Source organism: Peromyscus californicus, unplaced genomic scaffold (genome assembly GCF_007827085.1).
Source record: "Peromyscus californicus insignis strain IS unplaced genomic scaffold, ASM782708v3 Scaffold_21__1_contigs__length_65335640, whole genome shotgun sequence".
Taxonomy (NCBI): Eukaryota; Metazoa; Chordata; class Mammalia; order Rodentia; family Cricetidae; genus Peromyscus; species Peromyscus californicus.
This window is the reverse complement of record NW_026294514.1, coordinates 7551587-7575155: the sequence shown is the minus strand read 5'-3', so window position 1 is coordinate 7575155 and position 23569 is coordinate 7551587. Positions and strand designations below refer to the sequence as shown.

Sequence of the window (23569 nt, the reverse complement as noted above, 5' to 3'; positions counted from 1 at the left end):
TTAATTCATTTAAAAATAATAAAATTATGGCATGGTAATAAAAACAAATTATTTTATGTCATATAAATGTAAATTTTATTTAAAACAAAGAAAACCACCTGTGAGGTGGATAGTCTCGTGACATTCGAGGACTTTTATGGCTATAAGGAAAACATTTATATCCTGAACAAAGTAAGTAAAATCAGGAACTATTATATGATGTGTTTTGAATACATAGTCAATGTGAATCATTATAATATATTTAATATTATATTATATAATATTTGTTATATAATATGTTATGTTACATAATTATAGCACATACACACACACACACACACACACACACACACACACACACACACACACTAGTACTACACATGTTTCAGACCAACCACTGTATTCTCAGCTTAAGCCCCTTGTTGCTTAAACTTCTTGTGGATCTGTATCTAACATAGGTCTGTACCGCACCCACTGTGGCAGGTTATTCCCAGGCCCTGTGGCTTGGAGTTTTTTTTCCTATTGTTTTAAATGAATTGGAGTGGCCAAGATGATGTGTGGGCATTGCACACGAGACAAAGGGGCAATGTGTTGATTTATTCCCCACTGGCCTGCCTCATGGAAGGAGTCCTTATCACACCAAATCCCCACACTGAATTGAAGGTCTGTGAAACTATAGCGAGAAGTCCCAGGGAGTCTGCTGAAGGGGTGTAGGGAGTTTATTAGGACGTAAATTGGAGAGAACAACTCACTAAACAGAACAAGGCAAAATTGTCCCAGAGTCCTGGAAGGCTGATGTCCTATCCCATGCTGCTCCTGCCGCCTGGGTCAGTCCGCACCATCCAAGCCCATGAGGGAAAGAAGAGAGCGAGGCAAGGCGTACATGCCCCTCAGGTCTTAAGCTAGCCTCAAGGCCACGCCCCAGGAACTGGTACCTCAAGGTCATAGGTGGCACAGGTACCCACTCCATGAAACTGTAGATTTGAGGTGGCCAGAGCTGTCAGTTTGTTGTGATGAGTGCTACCAGACTCCTTCACTGTTGTGGCTCCTTACTTCTCTCTGCACTGTCTATTTCTTCATGATTTTCAGCTGCTTTGTTGGATTTTGTTATGTATTTACTGTTTCTGTTTGTTTCAATACAGGCCCCTCTAAGAGCCCTAGCTGACCTGGAACTGACTGTCAACAGGCTAGCCTCCAACTTGCTGAGACCCTCTTGCCTTTGTCTGCTGAGTGTGGCACACGCTTGACTCCGACCATCTTTTTCTTGATTCCCAGTACCCTCTTCTTTCTCTTCTTTGTTGCCCTGCCCCTTCCCAGTCACAAAGTCACACAGAGGCAACTTCTAATCTGTCATCTTAACCCTCAAGTCTTAGTGATTATTTCTTATACTTTGTATCAGATTTGATTCTCAGATAAAATATGGAGTCTAGAAGTCGGTGTAAATTCTGTATAAAGAAGTGTTTTGAGTCATTGTAAAGAGTATTTGGAAAGTAAATTCATGTTAGAAATGTTCCCTATCATGTTCAGAGGATGTTAATTTTCCAACTTTATTGCTCTGTAGAGTGGCAAAAATTGTAGCTCCCAAAAAGATAAAACTGGCTGCAGCTGAAGGGGAGCTGAAAATTGCTATGGACGGTCTTAGAAAGAAGCAGGCCGCCCTGTATGAGGTCCAGGACAAGCTGTCTAAGCTTCAAGACACGCTTGAGTTGAACAAGCAGAAGAAAGCTGATTTGGAAAACCAGGTATGTGTTAGCAACTGCAAATGCGAGAGGATCCTCCCGTTGCAAATAAGAAAGACATTGCTACCAGCACAAAACGCGCCAATCCTGTTTTCACATTTATTTACAGACAACCCAACTTCTGGTCTTTTTCTATGACCTGAACCCAGATATCTGGCATGGCTGCACACTTTTTACAGTGACATACTTTTTTTTTTTTTTTCCAAGACAGGGTTTCTCTGTCTAGCCCTGGCTGCCTTGGAACTCCATCTGTAGACCAGGCTGACCTCAAACTCAGAGATCCTCCTGCCTCTGCCTCCTGAATGCTGGGATTAAAGGTGTATAGCATCAACACCAGCCTACCTTCTTTTTCTCTAAAATCTGCCCTGTAAACTGTAGTTGAACACATATAGGACATTGTGTCAATCTTTAAGATGTAACCTGTTACTGAGCATGATTACATTTCTTTTCTTTTCTTTTTTTTTTTTTTTTTTTTTGGTTTTTTGAGACAGAGTTTCTCAGTGTAGTTTTGGTGCCTGTCCTGGATCTCACTCTGTAGACCAACCAGGCTGACCTCAAACTCACAGAGATCCAACTGCTTCCCCAGTGCTGGCATTAAAGGTGTGCACCACCATCCCCCAGCATGATTACATTGTATTTAAATAAAATAATATAACCACTAAGTGAGAGTATATAGTTGCTCACTGGAAACATTGTTCAACTTTGCTGTGTGTTTGAAATTTTCAGGTTTTTGTAATAAAAATGTTGGAAAAATATAAAATGAACATATGCATATGTAAATGTCTGTTTGGGAAGGGAAAAAGAAGTCACAGGAAAAAGAAGTCACAGAGTCTTTTCTTGATAGTTTTCCAATGGCAACATTATTGTAGTCTGTGATCTGATTCACTAGGAAGCTAGGAGGGTGGAGGTCCTTTAAAGCAGGAAAATTGAGTAAGAAAGGCTTAATTTTGGAAACATCAAAATTATCCCCCATTACAAACCTTGTGCCTTTTCATACCTATCTGTAGGTGAACGATATTTTATGTCTTTTAATCTTAAATAATGGTTACCAGTATTGGGAAAATGCATAAGACAAGTTCTTACTCCAAAATAATGTAAATGTCTCTCTTACTGATCATGGAGTTCTCCATTATAAAATTTCACAGTCTGAATCCCAAAATAAACTGTATTCACCTTCTTTTATGAGTAATGATGTTTGCCTTTCTGAGGTCTGGTCTACCTCATTCAATGTAACCTTCTCTAGGTCCATCCATTTACCTGCAGATTTCAAGATTTCATTTTTCTTTACATCCGAGTAGTATCCATTGTGTATATGTACCACATTTTCCTTATGAATTTCCCTGTTGAAGGCCATTCAGATTGTTTCCATTCCCTGACTACTGTAGATAGAGCCGCAGTGATCATGACTCAGCAAGTGACCCAGAAAGACCAGTGCCCCGTGTTCTCGCTCATCTGTGCTTCCTAGCTCCAAAGCCTCAGATACAAGTGTAGCTACAACCCCTTATCAAAGACACTTCTCCTTACAGCAAATGGAGACCATCACCGAAACCATAACTGGACACAATGCAGAGATAAAGCAATTGTGGGCAGCCCAGCCACAATGGCTGCTTCTACACCGTAACTCCTACATCAGTGGCTCAGGGAACTCATGCTCCTGAGTGAGCAGAAAGGCTGTAAGGGCTAGACTACCAGGAGCCTGCTGTGAAACAGTCTCTCCTAGGAATGGCTGCATAAACAAGGCTGGGCCAGTAGCAATACCAATGGACATGCTAACAAGGAGTGGGTTATGAGGTCCCACTCCTAGACAAAGAACTGCAAACAGAGAGAGGGAGAGTAAGCCTCTCCCAGGGATGAGCCCCCTTACTGACTGTCCAATTCAGAGTGGTCAGTCTTGAAAACATGTACACACCAACAAGAAAAAAATGGACTCAGCAGTTATGTGTGTGTGTATCCATACACATATATGCATACATATATGTAACAATAATAAAGAAAAGGAGGCTTTCAGCTTGAGAGGAGGGGATATGGGAGGAGCTAGAGAGAGGGGAGGGGGAAGTGATTGCAATTCTATTACTATTAAAACATTTTTTAAACAAGTAAAATAAATGTGTTGATTTCATTTTAAAAAGAATAGTGACAGTATCACTTAAACATGAAATCACAGTGATTCAGTCCAAGCACCCTGCTGGAACACTGATCTAGGTTTGAGTGCTCTTCCCTAAGTCTCACCCTGAGAATGTCTGCCTCTTTCCCTTTTTATCGAATTGTTTCATTGTGTCCAATAAACCCGGGATGATTGTCCGATGGAGGAAGCAGGCTCTCAGCCTTTGATTGATGCTCCCTTGAAAGCTTAATTTCAGATGTCTGGGAGGATGACGCCACTTAACTACTTGAAAGATTGTGCTTTGTAAATAAGTGTAAATTGCTAAAGCTCTTAACCTTTAAAAGCAACCTTAAACCAACTAAGTTAATGAGGAGAAACCTTTATAAAATATTGAAAGTACAGTACTAATGCTGGAACCCCGGCCCTTGTGTATGCTATGCAAATACTCTACCAATGTGCTTCATCCTGAGGCCTCCCCCATTTTTTCAGATCATTTTAAAATGTCTATATTTGCAGGAGAATGTTCTTTGTTAGTCTCAGTCTCCTGTGTTGAAAGTCATTTCCTTAGAGTTAGCCTATACTAGCTATTATATACTAAATACCGTGTAGGAATTCCGAGAACGTTATTGAAGTTATTTACTTGTTTTGAAACACAAGATGTCATGGACTTTCCATATCTCAGGGAGACGCATCATGTTTTTCTTCTTAAAGTGCTTTTTAGAACTTCAGGCTAGTTTATGATTGAGAAAAAAAAATATCTCTCGAGTTTGGAACTCTGCAGCATTTTCAGCTTCTTTTACTTGTTGATGTTGATAAAAGCTCACCTTTATTTTTGAGGTTGATCTGTGCAGCAAAAAGCTGGAGCGAGCCGAGCAGCTGATTGGGGGCCTGGGAGGCGAGAAAACCCGCTGGAGCAACTCGGCCCTGGAGCTTGGGCAGCTGTACATCAACCTGACAGGGGATATCCTCATCTCTTCGGGGGTTGTCGCCTACCTCGGGGCCTTTACGTCAAACTACAGACAGGTGAGAAATGCCCTCGTGTCTCTCCCTGGCTTCCTCCATCTTTGCAACATTAACCTCGGGTTTGTTCATGTGTTGTTGTTATTGCTGTTGTGGGGAAACCAGAGAGCATTTTTTCAAGTTTGTTTGACTTTAATTTTTGGTTACTGCAAGGAAAAGCAAAATACTTTTAAATTATTTGTACTTACATATTTTAGATATCCTATAAATTGCTTCATAGCCAAAAAATGCTAGATGAAACATTGTTTTAAAATCTAGTTTTAAAGCGACAGACTCTAGTGATGAAATTTTAGTTCCTAGCCAAGTGTAAAGGAATCAGGGGGTCTGTGTGTGTGTGTGTGTGTGTGTGTGTGTGTGTGTGTGAGAGAGAGAGAGAGAGAGAGAGAGAGAGAGAGAGAGAGAGAGAGAGAGAGAGAGCACACCCATTCAAGGGGATGCATACCTCATCAACTACTCTGCATGGACCTTAATAAGTCATTCTAAAATCATGTCAGAGATTGAAAATTACTGTCTGGAGACAAGACCGCCTTCACTGGGGGCTTATCGTTCCCCTTAGTGCCCTTCAGTATTGTGTCCACAGAGCTTCACTAAGGATTTTCTCCTAGGCACAACTGATTCTTCCTGCCTCCATTACAGTTCCTCTGTTTATTGAATTTGTAAAAACGAACTATTTTAAAGTCCTCACTTGTAGCTTCCAGCCATAGCCTTTTTGCTTTGGAGGCCTCTGTATTTACTTTGTATTTACAGAGGCACCACGACCTTCAGATTTTCAGCTCGGCCAGTCCGTCTGTCCATTGTTCAGATGAGCTCCCAGGGGGTTGCATTAGTGGCTTGCATGTAGTTCAGCTGGTTACTGTTTAACTTCACTATCTGGTTAGTGACGGATTAGTTTGCTTGACAGTTTTAGACATGGAAGCTTGTCAAGCTTGAGACAATTCCCCAGAGCCATCAAGCTAGTCAGTGAGAAGTTGGGAACAAGAACCATGGCCACTTGACTCTATCCTACATCAACTTGGAATGATGGAAAGATCAGCAGACATTCACACCCATCTCTGTTGGTTCAAAACATACTACTGGGCATCTCACTGACCCCCACACTGAATATTCATCTTCTGCTTGGGCAGTTAGAAGTGCCACACCACACAATGACCGACTCTCTGTAAGAGCCTGAAATATATCTTAGAGAAAATACCAGGAAGTACTCAGCGGAGGATGGGAACATGGGTGGGAGGGCAGACAAAGAACTTTGTATATCGTACTGCAGACAGCATCATAAAAGATAACAATGGTAATATAACGTACAGAACAAAATTTGAAAAGGTGAATTTCTGACCTGAATTAACAAAAACGCGTACTTGACAAAGGCCAGGGTGTTTTCCTGGTCACCAGGTATCTCCCTACAAAGGGCTGAAATGTTCATTGCAAATGGAGAGGACCAAAGAGCAAAACTGTGTCTCCCAACTGCAGGCTTCACTGTTTTCAACTCCGGGTACAGCCTCTGCTTTTTCATGTGTAGTCTGCTGAGCTCTGAGCTCAGTGATTTCCCCCTTTTAGGCTCTAGCTCTCCTGGGGGAAAGTGGACAACTTTTTAGAGGTCCTCAAATTACCCAGGTTTCCCAGGGAAACCTCTTGTTATCTCCACAGAATTATCCAGATACATAATCGCCAGGAAGTACACGAAGTCTAGCTAATCCCATTCCACTTACTGTGTTATCAACCGTTGCGCCAAACTGCTGCAACTCCTTCCAGTAACACCTCCTGTCATACGCACAGCTGAAGGAGAACTTGGCTTTTCATTCATCCGAGTATCTTTGTGTTATATTCTAATATCCAAAGAAACATTAATCACACATAACATCCCACAATTAAGAAACAGAAGCCTGGCTTTACTGAAGTGATAAAAAATTAGCGTTCTTGGTAGATGAATACCTTGAAATTATGTACTACTGGTAGGATGCAATGAAGAAAATAGTCATCTGTGATTTTATCACAAACAGATATTGGAACTTTCTAAATAATACTAACAACTTAAGGTCATGAAGCCACCACTCATCCACTGCTATGTCCTTTACGAGTAAAACTAGGAGAATGTTGATACAACCTATCCAGCAAGAACCGCAGGGAGAGGGTAGTTACAACCGAGCCCTTCCCAGCACCACCTGTACCCACACAGGGCATCCTCATCAGCCCAAAACAGGTACCAGCATCATGTCCATTGACCTTCCCATCACTTGCTTATGGACATCCTCCTTTTGTCTTTCTATTTTCTTCCCAGTCATGTCTTTTACTATTTCTGAAGCTTTTTGTCTGTCACCTGACTTGAACATTAGTAGGGATGTTAGTACTGAGCACTCTCCTGGTTCCTGGGCATCATAACAGACCATGCCTCTTATAGACATTCGTATTGTAGCCTGACCCTTTTTATAACCCAATAGCCTTTGGGTGGTCCATCCTACAGAGCACATGAGAACCAGAAACAAATGTTTTCTCTGTCCCCTACTCAGTCTGCAGGTTTAGGCTTGTATTATAATAATATAGTATTTTTCTGAGTATTTACAATTTAAATAAACTATGTAAACTGAATGGAGAATGTGATGGTTAGTTATAATTGTCAACTTGACACAATCTGCAATCACAAAGGGACTGTCAGTTGGGGTTGTCCACATCAGGTTGGCCCATGAGCATGCCTGTTAGGGATTTTCTTAATTGCATTAGTTGAGGTGAGAGGATCCACTCTGACCGCAGCACCATTTCATGAGGTAGGCTCTGGAGAAGAGAGAGCCGAGCACGAGTCAACATACATATGGTCAACCTCACTCTGTTCTCGACTGTGGGGGTGACTAGCTGCTTTAAGTTCCTGCCACCTCTCCCCGAGTTGATTTTTGTCAAGTTATTTCATCATAGCAACAGAAATGAAACTAAGCCAGAGAATGTCAACTACTTTGTAAATTTAAACTTTAGAATAATACACAGTAACTGTTCTTTCTAATACAAAAACTCCAACTTTGCCATGTGGTCTATCTAGGCTTTATCTCACCATGGATTACATTTAATTTTCATTCCTTAATTATAATTTTATTTGAGAAAGGTTTGATACATGTCTTAGTTAGGGTTTCTATTGCTGTGAAGAGATACCATGACCACAGTAACTCTTACAAAGGAAAAACATTTAACTGGGGCTGGCTTACAGTTTCAGAGGTTTAGTCCATTATCACCATGGTGGGAAGCATGGTGGCATGCAGGCAGACATGATGCTGGAGAAGGAGTTGAGAGTTCTGCAACTTGATCTACACACAACAGGAAGTGAACTACGTACCACACTGGGTGTAGCTTGAACATATGAGACCACAAAGCCTATTCCCACAGTGACACACTTCCTCCAATAAGGTGGAAACCTACTTCAAAAAGGCCACACCTCCTAATAGCACCATTACCTATAGGCCAAACATTCAAACACATAAGTTTATGGGGGCCATACCTATTCACCACAATACACGAATCATTTTTGATGTAGAGTTTCAACAGTAGTTGATTTACTCAGTAAATAGTGATTGAGGAGTTTAGATATTATTCCTTTGATAACTGCCCACCAACTCATGTCTATATTTTCTGTGAATTTTTTAAAGAACCAAACCAAGGAGTGGTCCCAGTCGTGCAAAGAAAGAGACATCCCTTGCTCAGATGATTATTCTCTTATGGGTACTCTGGGAGAAGCTGTTACAATTCGAGCTTGGACTATTGCCGGATTACCCTCTGACTCATTTTCCATCGATAATGGGATCATTATAATGTAAGGAAAAAAAATCTTTTCTCACCAATGATCTTTAATATCTAATTAGTAGACATATTTATTTGCAAACCTTTTTAACAACTTTAGCTAGTAAATATTCACAGTATTGAAATGTTTGCTAATTAACTGTTTTAATTATTTTCTGTTAATATTATAATAAAGAGCAAAGTTTTTATTTCCATAAAACACAAGTCCTGTTATAAAAGGCTAATACATACACAGTGGTGGGTCTTTGATGTTAATTGTCCTCATTGTTCCAAAAGTCTGTCCTTGTCCCTATTGTGGGACAAATTTGAGAGTTTTCGGGACAGATATTTAAGTCATCAAATTAAAACATTGGACACACATCTTGTTTACTTGCACAATGCCTCCTTCTGTTTCCCAAAGATGCTTGCTTGGTGATCATAATCCTGAATACTGGGCGCTTACTAAGGACCTAATCCCATATATTACTTTAGCTGAGTAAGGCATTGATTATTTAGGAAAGTTTATATAATTTGGACAAGTTAGAATACAATTAACTTTGGGAGCTATTAACACTTAAAAGTCTTTGACTTTCAAAAGTCAATGATAGGAATGAGTGTAATTGGATTGTATCTGGACATTTATTGGATTAAAGTGAGTATTATTTAACTGCTTGGTAAGTAGACCAAACCCATAGCTAACCTTTTTTTTTTTTTTTGAGAGGCAGACTTTGATTTTCAGTAGAGAGAAACATACTTATTTCAGTAAATCACTGAGAATGGCCACTCTTTCTCATCTTATGTGTTTGGAGATGAAAACAGCAGAACTCTCTGAAATGTACCACTGTTAGATGACCTGGACCAGTAGGTCATTCATTCTTCAGTGAAGGTCCCAAGGGGAAGATGACCAGGGGCTGAGAGGATGGAGACGACAGGAAGGTTTGGGGTCAGGAAAGCTTGTGCAAGCCGACTGCTCGTGTCAGCAAATGTATCAGGAAATACAGCGTCTTATTCACGGTGTTCCTGAAGGGAAAAATGGGACAGTGTCAGCCAAAAGCATCGTACAGTGGTGTGAAGTCAGCGGCAAGCTAACCAAGCAGGCTGCCCAAAGGAAACCCCGGGTCTCTTAAGTGCAGCCCAGACCTAGCACACAGTGGCCTTGTGACTGGTAACCACAGCCCCTTGGGGTGCAAAGAGTTGGGTTCTCAGAATCTAAAGCCAGAGATCCCCCCAAGGTCTGGCCCCAGGCCATTACTGACTCGGCCAAGCTATGCTCCTTTTCAGACAAGGAACTAAGGAAGTCCCTTCCCTAAGGCCTCAGGGAAGGCCCCAGACCAGCCTCACCCTCAACAGTTAAATATTCAAATTCTGTTTCCTCCTGTGCCCGCCGCTGTGGATATGCGTTATCACGATAAGAAAGAAATCTGCGGTTTTCAACAACCGGAAGAACATTAAATAAGGGTTCTCTTTATACAACGACAGAAGGACAAACCGTCCAAGTCAGAAACAGTGACTGCTGACAAATCCAGGTTCCACTGGCAAACAATTGACTTTCAACATTTATAAGTCCAAGAATGGTGGAGGGCCACTGGGATAGCTCAGCAGGTACTGGCTTGCTGCTGAGGATGACAACCCAAGGACCCACAAGGTTGAAGGAGAAAACGGACTCCCACAGGCTGTCCTCTGACCTCCACCAACACATACACCTGTACAAATGAATAAATAAACATTTAAGATAGTAGCAAAAGGACCTGTAGTGGAGGGAGGGAAAAGGAAGACTGAAGAGAAACACATTTTTTTTTTTTTTTTGGTCAAAAAAACACTGCAACATAATGGTGGTGATGTAAGCAAGTAAATAGAATGCTTCTTCACTCTTGTCTCAACATTTTCATCCAAAAAGTGGAGCCATTTGAACTAAAATATGTTTTATAACACCTTCCACAATAAATGCTTTCATGGATTATTCTAAAAAGAAAGAATACTTTGCTATCTACCTTCAAGAACATATCCTTTGAAATTTTATTCATCTAATATTTTGAGGAAGCTCTAATTAAAAGAAAAATACAAGGTGAATTGATATTCTCCTGACCTTGAATGAAGAAGATGTCACATGAAGAGCATTGTTTGATGGGACAAAAGTTGGATACGGCTCTTAACTGGTATAGAACAATATCCACTTTTTTGTAGTTAGAGACTCACTCAGAAGTTCACATAAAAGGGGAGGCAGGCCGGGCGTGTTGGCACACACCTTTAATCCCAGCACTTAGGAGGCAGAGGCAGGCCCTGTGAGTTCAAGGCCAGCCTGGTCTACAAAGTGAGTAAAAAAGTGTGTGTGTGGGGGGGGCAGTATTATCCCAGCATAGTCTATTTAAAGCATTGTCTTTTCTCCATCAATTTCATCTTTGTATCTTTGTTGAAAATGTACTGTCTCCATACATGTGGTTCTGCTGCTGGATTTTTTTTCCCCCCGAGACAGGGTTTCCCTGTGTGGCTTTGGTGCCTCTGTAGACCAGGCTGGCCTCGAACTCATAGAGATCTGCCTGGCTCTGCCTCCCAAGTGCTGGGATTAAAGGTGTGCTCCACCACTGCCCGGTTGCTGCTGGATTCTTTCTACCCTGAGCTATAGGCCTGTCATGATGCAAGTACTGTATCATCTTGATTCTGGAAACTTTGGGTTGTCTTGAGTCAGGTAATATATCTTCCATTTTTTTTGTTTTCCTTTAAAAAAATCATTTTGTCTGGTTGTTAACTCAATATAAATTTTTGAATAAAATGTAAATATCTAAAAAGTATTCTCTTGGACTTTTATTGGGGTTACATTGATAGTCCTGACAATATTGACAGACTGACAAGTTATTAAGTCTTCTAACTGATGAATGTAGTATATTTCTCCACCTGTTTTAGGTCTTCAAGTACTTTGCCATTTTACATATGCACAGTATTTAATTTTTGTTTGCTCTTGTACATGGTATTAATTTTTTTGTTTGGTTGTTGGCTGCTAGTATTAGGAATTCCTCTTTTCTAGAGAGGGTTATTTGCATACTGACTTGGTACCCTGCAACTTTAAAAACTCGTTTGGTCTTTTATGTAGGTTTATTAGGCTATTGTATATTGGCAATCATGCTGTCTGCCCAGTGACACTTTAATTTCTTTCTAATCTGCGTGCCCTTTGCCTCTTTCCCTTGGCTTACTGCACTGTCAATGGCTTCCACTATAATGCTGCAAACGGATAATTAAATTGAACACTGTTGTCCGCGAGGTCTACGGGGATGCAAACACATTGAGCGTCACAAAGTCGTTTCAGCTGTAGGCAGTTTTACTGCTGCTGGTGCATTGATTTCATTGGGTAGAAGAAAATCGCTTTTAGTCTGTGTACTGTCCAGTTTGGTGTTGACTTGACACAAGCTGGAGTCCTCAGAGAAGAAGGATCCTCAACTGAGAAAAGGCCTCCATAGGATCCAGCTGTAGGCATTTTCTTGATTAGTGATGGAGGAGGACCAGCCAGCCCATTGTGGGTGGGGCCGCCCCCGGCAGGTGGTCCTGGGTTCTATAAGCAGGCCTCGCTAGTCATGAGAAGCAAGGCAGTAAGAAGCATTCCTCACTACTCCATGGCCTCTGCATCAGCTCCTGCCTCCAGGTTCCTGCCCTGTGTGAGTTCCTGTCCTGACTTCCCTCAGTGATGAGCTGTTCCCTGGAAGTGTAAGTGACTTAAACCCTTTCCTTCCCAAGTTGATTCTGGCTGTGGTCTTTCATCACCGCAATAGAAACCTTAACCAAGACAGAGACTGTTAGCAGGATAAAGGGTTATTGCTGTGACAGACCCGACCATGTGTTTGGGAGAGACTTTGGAACTTCAGGCTAGAAGAGCCATTGGATAATCAAAGCTTGGTGAGCTATTCTGTGGGAACCTGGAAGTTAAGAGTGTTGAGAGACATGCAGATGATGGAGGCCTGGTTTGTGAAGTTTCAGAGGGAAGCTAAAACTATCAGGGCTATTAGTATTGAATTAGAGATCTGTGGTTCTGGTCAGCTGGGACTGAAGAGTCAGCAATGAAGAGACCAGCACCCCTGAAGTAAAACCTTTGCTTTCCTGGGATAATTGATGCTGGTTAGCGGGAACTGAGTAAATAGGGGTAATTTAAGAACACACCAACGTTATTGAGGTTAAATCCAGGAAGTGTTTCCCAAGGATCATCTCCTTGAAACTGTGTTCCAGTGGTGGCCAAAGTCATACCTCATGCTGGTAGCTGAACTTGGTAGTGTGAGAGCCACCCAGGTGGTATTGGTTTTGATGGCATGAGGGGATTATGGAGAGCAGCTGAGGCTTGGCACCCTGTGGAAGGGCTGGAGTCCATAGAGAGAGCCCAGGGGAGGCTATTGGTGAATGTGCCGCCCAGTTGCGGTAGAAGATCCAGCATTTTAGAATTGTTAGTACCGTGGGAGAACTTTCAAGAACAGCAGCAGACATGGAGTTAGCTGAGCAAGCGTGAGCCTAGGAGACAGCTAAGGGGCTGCATTGGGCAGAGCTAGAAGTGACCACAGCCCTTTAGAGGATTGCGAGGGAATCCCAGCCACTGTTCAGATTGTGATTTTGCCCAGGCTCTTTCCTCTTGAGGGAACAAGTTATTTGATTTATTTTGGCTTTATAGGAGCCCATAGTTGAGGCTTGGAACTTTTAATGATGTTTTAGATTTTTAAAGAGACTTTGAATTTTTAAAGAGACTGAATTTTAAAGTGTTTGAATTAATAAACACTGGGACTTTAAGTTTGTAATATGTTTTATACTGTGAGATTTATAAATATGTGATCTTGGGGACAAATCAAAAAGGAAAGGTTGTGGCTTCTGTGTGTCAAGTTGGTAAGGGGTCAGTTGTGCTGGCTGGTTTTATGTTAACTTGACAGACACTAGAGCCATCTGAGTGGAGGGAACCTCAAATGAGGAAATGCCTCCATAAGATCCAGCTGTATGCAAGTCTGTAGGGCAGTTTCTTAGTTAGTGATGTGGGAGGACTCAGTCCATTGTGGGTGGTGCCACCCCTGGGATAGTGGTCCTGGCTACTATTAAAAAAAAAGGCGGAGCAAACCAGTAAGCAGCATTCCTCCAGGGCACCTCATCAGCTCCTGCCTCCAGGCTCCTGCCCTGCTTGAGTTCCTGTCCTGACTTCCTCAGTGATGGGCTGTTACTGAAAGTGTAAGTGACATAAACCCTTTCCTCCCCAAGTTGCTTTTCATCACGGTCTTTCATCACAGCAGTAGAAACCCTAATTAAGGCAGTCTGTAAAGGACTTCTGGAATTAATGGATGTTAACTGTGCCAGTCTCTCATCTTCTGACTATTGAGATGATCTTATAGTTTGTTTGGGACTTTTTTTTAGGGCGGAGGGGTTCTTTGGCATGGTGTGGTGTGCATGCCTGTGAATTTGGTGTGTGTGTGTCTGTGTCTGTCTGTGTGAACGCATGTACTGAGCCTGGAGCTCACTGATTCAACTGGACTGGCTGCAGAGTGAGCTCCAGGAGTCCTCCCATCTCCACCAGGCCAGCACTGAGAATAAGACACCCGCCACTGCCCTGCCTTCTATGTGAGTTCAGGGCCTCACTCTTTCTGAGTAAGCACTCTACACTGACCTGTCTCCCCAGCCTGTGCTTACAGTTCTTGATGTTTAGTTTACTCCTACAGAGAATAGTATTAGTTGATTAGTTGGTTCTTAGTCTGGTTTTGTTGTTGTTTTTTGAGTGTTGATATAGCTTTTCACTCCCCGGATAATTTTTACCTTGTTGTGATTTATTTTCCTCTACATATATATCTGGATTCAAATTGCTGATATTGTACTGACAGTTCTCCATTTATGTTTATGAGGGCCATTGGTTTGGGGGTCATGTTAAACTGGGCTTATTATAGGAGTTGGGAAGATTTCTCCTCCATATTTTGGAGTAGAATATGCAGAATTCTTCCCTCAAATATTTGGTAGAGATGACCCCAGAAATTACATGGAATTTTCTGTTAAAATGTTTTCTATTTGAACTCAATTTTTAAAAGTTATGTTTATTTCAGGTTACCAGTATCTTAATTATGAGTTTGACTAGCTTTTCATCTTTCAAGAAATTAGTCATTATGTCTAAATTGTTAGTTTTTTGGGTGTGGGTGGTTTTAATATTAACTTCCTGTCATCCTGATGTGTGGAGGGTCTGTTATGATAATCTCTTTATTGGTCTTGATTTTTTATATTGTCTTTTTCCTCTTTAGTCTGTTAGATTTGGAGACATTTTGCCAATCCTATCTAGTAGCAAAGGTTTGTTTTATTTCATTGATTTTGTTCTTCATTTCTTCTTTCCTCTAGTTCTAGGCATAAACTGCTTTTCTTTTTCTGGCTTCCTAATGCTGAAGCTGAGGTTATTTTATAGTTTTTCTCATCTGTGGATTTAATCCTATAAATATCTCACCTTTTGCTTTAGCTACATATCACAAATTTTGATTCACTGTATTAATTTTCCTTTCTTCTCATGGCTTTGAACCCAGGGCTTCAGACACAATAGACAGGTACTCAAACCACAGAGCAACACATCAATCCTGAAGTTTTACTTTCTCATTTCCTTTAAATTATTCTATCGTTTTTTCTTAAGACTTCCTCCTTGTTCATTAATGTTTAGAAATGTTTGTGAGAGCTGGTGGAGTCAGTTCAGCAGCTCAGCCTGATAGTAGGGGTCTTGGGCCTTTCCCTAGCACTGAGCTTCATTGCGATGGGCCTAGTCCTGTGTTCTCAGTCTGAGGTCTGGACTTAACCCCCTTCTCTCTCAGAAGGAGGGTGACACCAGCTTTGACCCATTACCGGAAGAACAGGGTCTGCGGTCTCTTGCCTGCTTTCCTTAGCTTTAGTGCTGGTGCGGCTGTTAAGCCTGGCATGTCATGGGCGAGGCGGAGGATCTTGCTCGCCTGTTGTCTTGCTCTGCCCCTTCGACTGTGTTTTTATGCAGTTGGACAATCTTTTCGCATGTGTTTGGTTTCCTAGCATAGTTATTGGCATGGCTGACTATTAGTCTATCGTCTGGATTGAATTAGGTGAGAATACTAGAAGACCTTCTGTGTCTCCCTGCTGCCCAGCTTAACTCAGTCTCCGGTTTGGAAATGCAGCTAGACTGAAGTGCACATGAAACCATAAAAAATAATAAAATACATACATCTACCATTTTTATTTTTACACCTGTTAGTTTGTTTCTTTTTCTCCTATTTTTAAATTATCTGAATAATTTTTTAGCATTCTTTTTTATTCATGTACTGACTTTTCACCATAATACTTAGGAGTTTTTAAGCAAATATTTTCACAATCTCAAGTTAATGTTATATGAGCTCAATTAAAATGCAGAATCTTTACAATCATGTAGGTCCCTTGATCCTTCTTGATCGTGGTACCAGTGTAGTAGTCATGTGTGTGGTATCCACACATGATGGTTATTTTTCTGTGTCAGTCAGCTTAGTTATGGGGTGCCCATATTAAGGGTCATTGCAGAATGTGTCTGTGACAATATCTTTGGACGACATTGACACTGATCTGGTGGAATAGGTGAAGGAAATTGTCTTTGCTAATGTGCAGTGGGGCACAGGGGCACAGCCAATGCCTGGAGAGCCCAGACAGAACAAATGTTAGAGGAAGAAGGAAGCCCTCCATTTTGCTTCTTGCCTGCCTGAGCTGCAAGAAGAGCTCCTTTGGCTTCCGGCCCTCAGCTTGGGATTCACTTTGCTCCACAGGCCTTCAGGCTGGGAGGGAGTTGTATCAGCAGCTTTCCTGGATTAACAGATTACAGACAGCAGATACTAACGTGTCAGCCTCCATATTCACGGGAGCCAGTTCCCAACAGTAAATAAACCAATAGCTGAACCCTGTTAGTTTGGTTTATCTAATAGCACATCCACTGTGCACACAATGCCCTCACTGATGGTAATAACGCTTTTGTCTCAATATTTGTACACAGTTTAGGACACACAGGTACTTCATTATTATCTGTTTATTTCTAAAATTCCAAGTTTTCTTGTATCACTTCCTGTCAAGGTGGAAGCCCTTTAGCATTGTTTAAAACAAGGCTGGTAGGGAGCAAAAATGAATTTTTGTATTTTGCCTTTAGTCCCAAAGGACGGTTTTGCTGCATGTAGACTGCTGGGTTGAAAACTGTGTTTTATTTGATTGTTTGGTAATGGTGGCAGGGACTGAACCTGAGGTCTGGGATGTGTTAAGTGCCCTGCCCTTATCTCTATCTCACACCTTCTGGGATTATTCTATCACTTTTATTTGGGGGGCAGGGTCTCCCTGAGTTATCCAGGCTCGCCTCGAACTTACTCAGTGATCCGGGTAGACCTTGAACTTGCCCTCCCCTTTGCCTCTTGAGTAGCTGTGATTATGGGGCTGTGCCACCAAATCTGGCCGTCAAGTTCTTTCCTTTGCCGGCAGTCCACTGTGGTGGCTCCTTTGGACTAATGGCCACACCTAACATTCTTCAGAATCATTCCCTGAGTGTTTCGGTTCCTGCAGGCTGATTAGGCTGTGTCACAAGGTGTTTGCTTTTTATCTCCTTCGGGTTTACGTGAGTTTGTGACCTTTTGTGTTTCTCTGCATCAGGGGAGAGTTCAGCTTTAGCATTTTCAAATACCTTTTCTGCGCTGATCTCTCCCTCTTGCCCAGCAGGAGCCGTGTGTAAGAGCTGCACCTTGCAGGGTTGTCTAACAAGTCCCCCAGGTACAGTCTTCTCCCGGTCTTGTTTGTTGTTTTCATCGTTCAGTTTTGCCCATTTTGTGCTCAGTTGTCTGGGGATGCGCTGATAGGTCTGTCGTCTCCTTTCTACCATTGAGCCCTGGAATATTTATTATTTCAGACTTTGTTTTTCAGTTCTGAAATTTGTTTTTATTCATTTTATCTTTTTTACTTCAATGATGAGATGTCTTTTCTCCATTTGCTTAAAACATAGTCACCCCCACCTCCCAAAGAATAATTGTAATATCTGCTCTGGAGTTGTTTTTATTTCTGGTTATTTCAGTGTCTTTTTTTTTTTTCCTTGAGAAGCAAATGCATTCTGGTTCTTTGCATAATAAGTAACCATTTCTAGAACTTTTGAATGTGAAATCCTGTGTCCTGGTAAAATCCTGTGGGCAGGACTGAGTTTGGTTGTACCAATCAGACGAGTCAGTTAATATCTGTCTTCTAGTTCCAATGCTTTCCCATGTGTGCTCAGACATGAAAGGCTTTGACATGCTTGGTGGGTCTGCTCCTCAGCACACACTATCCAGAGGCTAGTGTGGGGCTTAGATGCTCGTTGTAGTTCTAAGCCTTTGTTAGAATAAGCAGCAGACAGAACACTTAGCACTAGTACCTGCCCCGCCCTGCCAAGCCCCGCCCCGCCCTGCCAAGCCCGCCCCTGCTCCCATGCTTCCTGGCTTCATATGTTGGCATTTTCTCATTTCTCCACTTTGAGAGATTTTCCCCGTATCGGCTACAGAGTGACTCTGTTAATCCAGAAAGTAAAAGGAAAGGGGGCACTCACAGCCTCCCTGTTGATCATTCCTAAAATTTTTATTTTTTTTCTCACTCATTGTTTCTTTTATTCACTTCTTAGAATCCGAAAGTGGTTGAATTTTGTAGTTTGGAGATTTTTGGGGGGGCGGGGGCAGGGAGAGTCAATTGAGGACCCAGGGTACCATGGGCTTATTTTGGTCAGCATCAGAAGTCCTTCACTCTGATTTTGAAATGCTGTTCAGTGAACCAGTGTTTTCTACACAGAGATAACCATGTAGAAAATTTAAATTTTTGAATGATTTAATTTCTATAATGTTTGCCAAATATTTTTGCTATTTTAAATTAATGCTATTAAATATAATTATATTGAAAATATATTAAATATCAGAGGAAAAAGAAGAATCAGCATGTACCCTTCCCTCAAAGGACTACAAAATTTATTTGGGTGATGTAGTTAAGAAATGATAGAATTGCCCTAATAGAATATTGCCATTCTGTGAAAGCACTGTACATGTAATGAGGATGAATTGCTAAAGAGATTTTGAGCGAAGAGATCAAGAAAGGCTTTGTGGACTACAGAGCTTCTGAGCTGACCTTGAAGCATGAGTAGAAGTTGGACATGAAAAGATTGGGAAGAGCAATCTTTTGGACAAAGAAACAGCATGGACCTGGACATCAAGGCTAAAAGAACATTGATGCGATAGAACGGCGGGCGAGCTGTTCAGCTTCTTTGGAGACGTCTAAATGCCATTTAACACATATTTCTCTACACTTAAACATATTTCTAAAATGTGACACGGTGAAAACCTTTACAAGTTTATAATTTTATTTCTTTATGATGTACTTTCACATCCCTTCATTCTCTTAAGCGTACTGTTGCATTTTTATTACTTCCATCTAAGATATAATACTAATCTTCGGTTTGTTTTCTTTCTATATATTGTTAATGCTAAGGACTAGAAGACCCCACCCCCAAATTTTCATATGTTGAAGCCATAGTCCACAATGAGGCTTTAAGGTTAACTGAGGCCCTTAGGGAAGATTCCTGTTCCAATAAGGTTCATGTCCTTGCATGGGCTGCATTTGAGGATAGCAATGACATTGGCCATGTACAAGGCCAGGAGAAAGGTGTCTGGAGAAACCAGCTCTGAGACCTAGAGTTGCAGCTTCTGGACCGTGGGAAGCTGCCTACTGAAGCTATGCAGTCTGTAGGATTTGGTTATGGTACCCAAGTAGACTAACACATACTATGGTGTCAAAGGGTGAGGCTGTCCTTCTTACCACCTGAGCTACATGTCTTGTATCATACGGTAACTTACGTGCTAACAATAGAATTGCTTTCAAATTCAGGAGAAAAATTATCCAATGGCATTCTACATGTTATCGTAAGAGTGAGGGAGATGGCATCCCTGCTCCATTCCTATTTCCTCCCCCTCATTCATTCTTCATTCATTGGCAGTGATTCTGGCCAGGGTTATTAAAATGCTAAGTGCCGATTACACCTCACACAAGGCAGGAAGCTGCATGGCTGCATCTCTCAAGAAGGCGGCAGATGCTGGCGGACTCTTTTGGTTCCCCAATCCTAGACATAAATTGAGTCCTGATGGCTTCTGCTCTTGGCCTTGACCCTTGTGAGTGGGAGTACACCAGTAGGTATGAGCTCTCCCAGGTGCAAACTTTGACCTTCAGAGAACTCATTTCTGTGCATAGGAAGCTCACAATCACAAGGCACGTGTGCAACAACTACATAGATGACATTAAATACACAAGTGTTGGAAATAAGGCGGGGCCTGTGCTTGTAGTAACACTGCGGTGTTCATAACTGTTACGCAGTTTGACAATAGAAAGCTATGCTGTTCATTTTTTTCCTTAGATCATTCTATCTTTACTGAAGAGAGAGAGACAGAGAGAGGGGGGAAAGAGAGAGGAGAGGAGAGAGAGAGAGAGAGAGAGAGAGAGAGAGAGAGAGAGAGAGAGAGAAGAGAGACTATAAATGGATCAAATTCTTTTTTCTTTCTCTTGTCCAAATGTCAACACGTAGAAATACACAGAAGCTAAGGAAGTGAAGTAACCTGCCCAGGCCACAGGATTAATTAATATCAAGGCCTAGTTGGGGAAGTGGAGTTTTGTAGCATATTTTGCAAGAGCAGCAAATATTATTAAGGTTTTAGAGACTGTTGTGTTCCAGAAGGAGTGAAAGGATGTGTGTTAACTTGTGAAATGGCCTTTGTAGTTTTTCTGCAGTGTGCTCAGATGGAACGTGCCTGCTTCAAGGAAAAGAAGGAAAACATTACTAACAACAGATAAACCTACGGTCAGGTGGGATTGACTACGCAGAAACTAGTCCTGGCTTGACCGAATGATTTCCCCTCTCTCCTGTCTTCAGGAATGCCAGAAGGTGGCCTCTGATGATAGACCCTCAGGGCCAGGCTAACAAGTGGATCAAGAACATGGAGAAAGCCAATAGTCTCCAGCTCATTAAGCTGAGTGACCCAGACTACGTCAGGACGCTGGAAAACTGCATCCAGTTCGGGACTCCTGGTATGTAGGATGTCTCACGAGTGCATGCACACGTGGAAATGCCCGGATAGGGCACAACCAGCACACACTTGTGACTGGTTTTTGAAAACATCTGTGTCAGGCTTGACACAGTGATGACTTTGCTGATCCCATTATTTATTGATGATCAAATGAGAATGTGAGGTCCCCCCAGATAATCATCCTCTGGAAGGCAAGGAAGTTTCTATTGTTACAAAGTGCATTTGTGGCGCTGTTTTCTAATTTAGATGCTTTAATTTTTGTCTGCCATTTGCTTTTCTTCAGTCGTCATTATTAATCTCCTGCAGTTAAAAAGCCCGTTTGATATTGATAATGCCAATCATATTTTAATACAACAGTAGTTCCATTTTCTGTTTCTTCTTGAATTCTGCTACAAAAGAGGTGGGGAAATTGAGCGGATTTTTACATGCTTAGTTAGTATCTGACATTCACAACGGAGAGACTGGAAAAATGACAAGAACTGTTTTTAATCAAGGTCTTATGCAGCTGTCATACTTGCCAAAACAAAACCCAGCATGCTTGTGATGTGAGCTAATTGGGGTCCTGTTCCAAATCTGTGTAATTTATCAAATTTAGCCAAATAAATACAGGCACTTATGAAGCCGTAGCGTACGCAGCTCCAGGAGAAGTTCATCAGGTCCCCCTTGCTGCGAAAGTTGTAGAGCTATGAATCATCACAAGCGTGCTAGCAATCCTGCAGCACCCGTGTTTCCATGTTAATAATGTGCTTGCTTTCGAGTTTGAATTTTAGGATTTTAGTATAAGCATGAAACAAAAAAATCTAAGTCTATTTATAAGACTTTGTATCTATGGAATGGAGCACAGACATGCACACACACATGGTATTTCATTCCGTTGCTATTCTTGAATTTTAAAATACTTTAAATTGACACAAAATTGTACACATTTATGATGTACCATGAAATGTTTATATGCACACATTCTGTCAAATCATGGAAAACGTATTTATATCCTCAAACATTTATTATTTCCATATGATAAAAAAATTCAAATTCCCTTCTAACATTTTAGGAAAGTGTACAGTGCCTTATCTATAGTTACCCTACTATGAAATAGAGTAACTTGTATCTATGGTATTATAGGAAGTGTACAGTACATTATCTATAGTTACCCTGCTATGAAACAGAGTAGCTTATATCTATGGTATTGCAGATGATATAGGAACTACACAACAAGGGAGGCATAATCCCTATCAAATATTTTGCTTGAGTGATGTCAGAGTCATTCAGGATTACTGTGATAAAAATAGAAGTTGAGTGTCCCTCACGTAAGGACCAATGTCCTGTTCTGGGTAGGGCCTTTGGTTCTGGATTCAGAGTATCTGCCTTTGCCATTCAGTGTTTGGTTCAATAACTCAGTTTCCTCATTGCTCATTAGCTATGTAGTGGGGGAGAAATTACTGATTTACTGTTTATTGTATAGTTAGTGTCTGTTGACTGCTCAGTTCGCAGGGTTTTGTTGGTGGTGTAGCTTGTATTGGTTTTTTCAATTCTGAGGATCACACCTGGGCCTTTGAAAAGGCTCAGCATATGCTCTTCTGTGGTGGCTTTGAGCATGTGATAAGTGGTTTATTTGTAATATCTTAAAGTATAATGAGAAAGCCACAGGTGACACTCTGTGTGAATTCAGAAAAACCAGGGAGGGTTTCTAGAAGGAATCATCACCTTAAATGCTTTAAGCAATTAAAATTACTTAATATGGATATTAAAATATTTGGAATGATAAAAGACAAGTGATGGAGTGTCTACCACCTGCTTGGCATGCTTCACTTTTCTCTGACCTCAGCCAATTAGACATTTGGATGTTTAATTCCGTGATTATAGAGCAGAACAGGTAATAGAAGTGAACTATCCAGTGTTTTTAAAAAATCCTGCATCCGAATCATGGGAGAGAAAGCTACTTTGTGTGTCTTTAACACTACATCCGTGACGGATATGAAACAGGAGAGAGCAGAGAACCATAGGTCACAGTGCACAGGGCGGAGGTGAGCAGCATTGCACAAACCCTCAGATAGGTTTCTTGTACACTGTGCCTGGGATTTCAATGTGTTTGTGTGTACGCTGTGCACTAGCATTTAAATGTGTTTGTGTGTATGCTGTGCCCTGGGATTTCAATGTGTTTGTGTGGACACTGTGCCCTAGGATTTCAATGTGTTTGTGTGTACACTGTGCACTAGGATTTAAATGTGTTTGTGTGTACGCTGTGCACTAGGATTTAAATGTGTTTCTGTGTACACTGTACCTGGGATTTCAATGTGTTTGTGTGTATGCTTTACCTGGGATTTAAATGTGTTTGTGTGTATGCTGTGCCCTGGGATTTAAATGTGTTTGTGTGTACACTGTGCCCTGGGATTTAAATGTGTTTCTTACTCGGAGTTTCATCCACAAAACTCACTTCATTTTATTGAGAAGGCAGGTAAGTATTAGAGCGAGCTCAATGGTTTAACCAGGAGTGCATGTCCCATGAAGGAGTGCTAGGAAGAACTCCCAGGTCTTCTGCCTCTGGCTCATTTTTTTTTTAAAAAAAAACACATCTTCTAATATTAAACATCAGAAAGAAGTGAAAAGTTTCAATTCTCATAGAAAGGTGGCAAGCTCTATTTATATAGTCAACCATCAAGTAAAAGTCTGAAAACCTAAGTGGTGAAAGCTCCTTCCATCTGAGAAGTTATCTTTAGACACTGGCCTGTTCAGGGACTATGGCTTTAGATCTCTTCTTCACAGGCAGCCTGGGTGGAGAGGCAGAGGGCTTTGCCAACTTCAGCCACCTGCCTCCACTTCAACAGGAGCCATGTGCCCCTATTCTTTTTTTGTACTGAAATTTTTTTTTTAAATCCGCTTTGGAGGAAAATAAAAAAAGATTCTGCTATTTTAAAAGGTTGGCAACCAATGATCTT

At 41.4% G+C, this 23569-nt stretch overlaps 1 protein-coding gene across 1 annotated transcript in view; it reads left to right on the top strand.

Moving 5' to 3' along the window:
* Dnah7 (dynein axonemal heavy chain 7) overlaps positions 1 to 23569 on the top strand; it is a 260952-nt gene that overhangs the window by 156483 nt on the left and 80900 nt on the right. Inside the window, exons 45-48 of the mRNA XM_052749441.1 lie at positions 1541 to 1721; positions 4660 to 4845; positions 8469 to 8632; positions 20480 to 20634. Of these exons, the coding sequence (XP_052605401.1) occupies positions 1541 to 1721; positions 4660 to 4845; positions 8469 to 8632; positions 20480 to 20634 (686 nt within the window). The remainder of the gene's footprint in view (positions 1 to 1540; positions 1722 to 4659; positions 4846 to 8468; positions 8633 to 20479; positions 20635 to 23569) is intronic.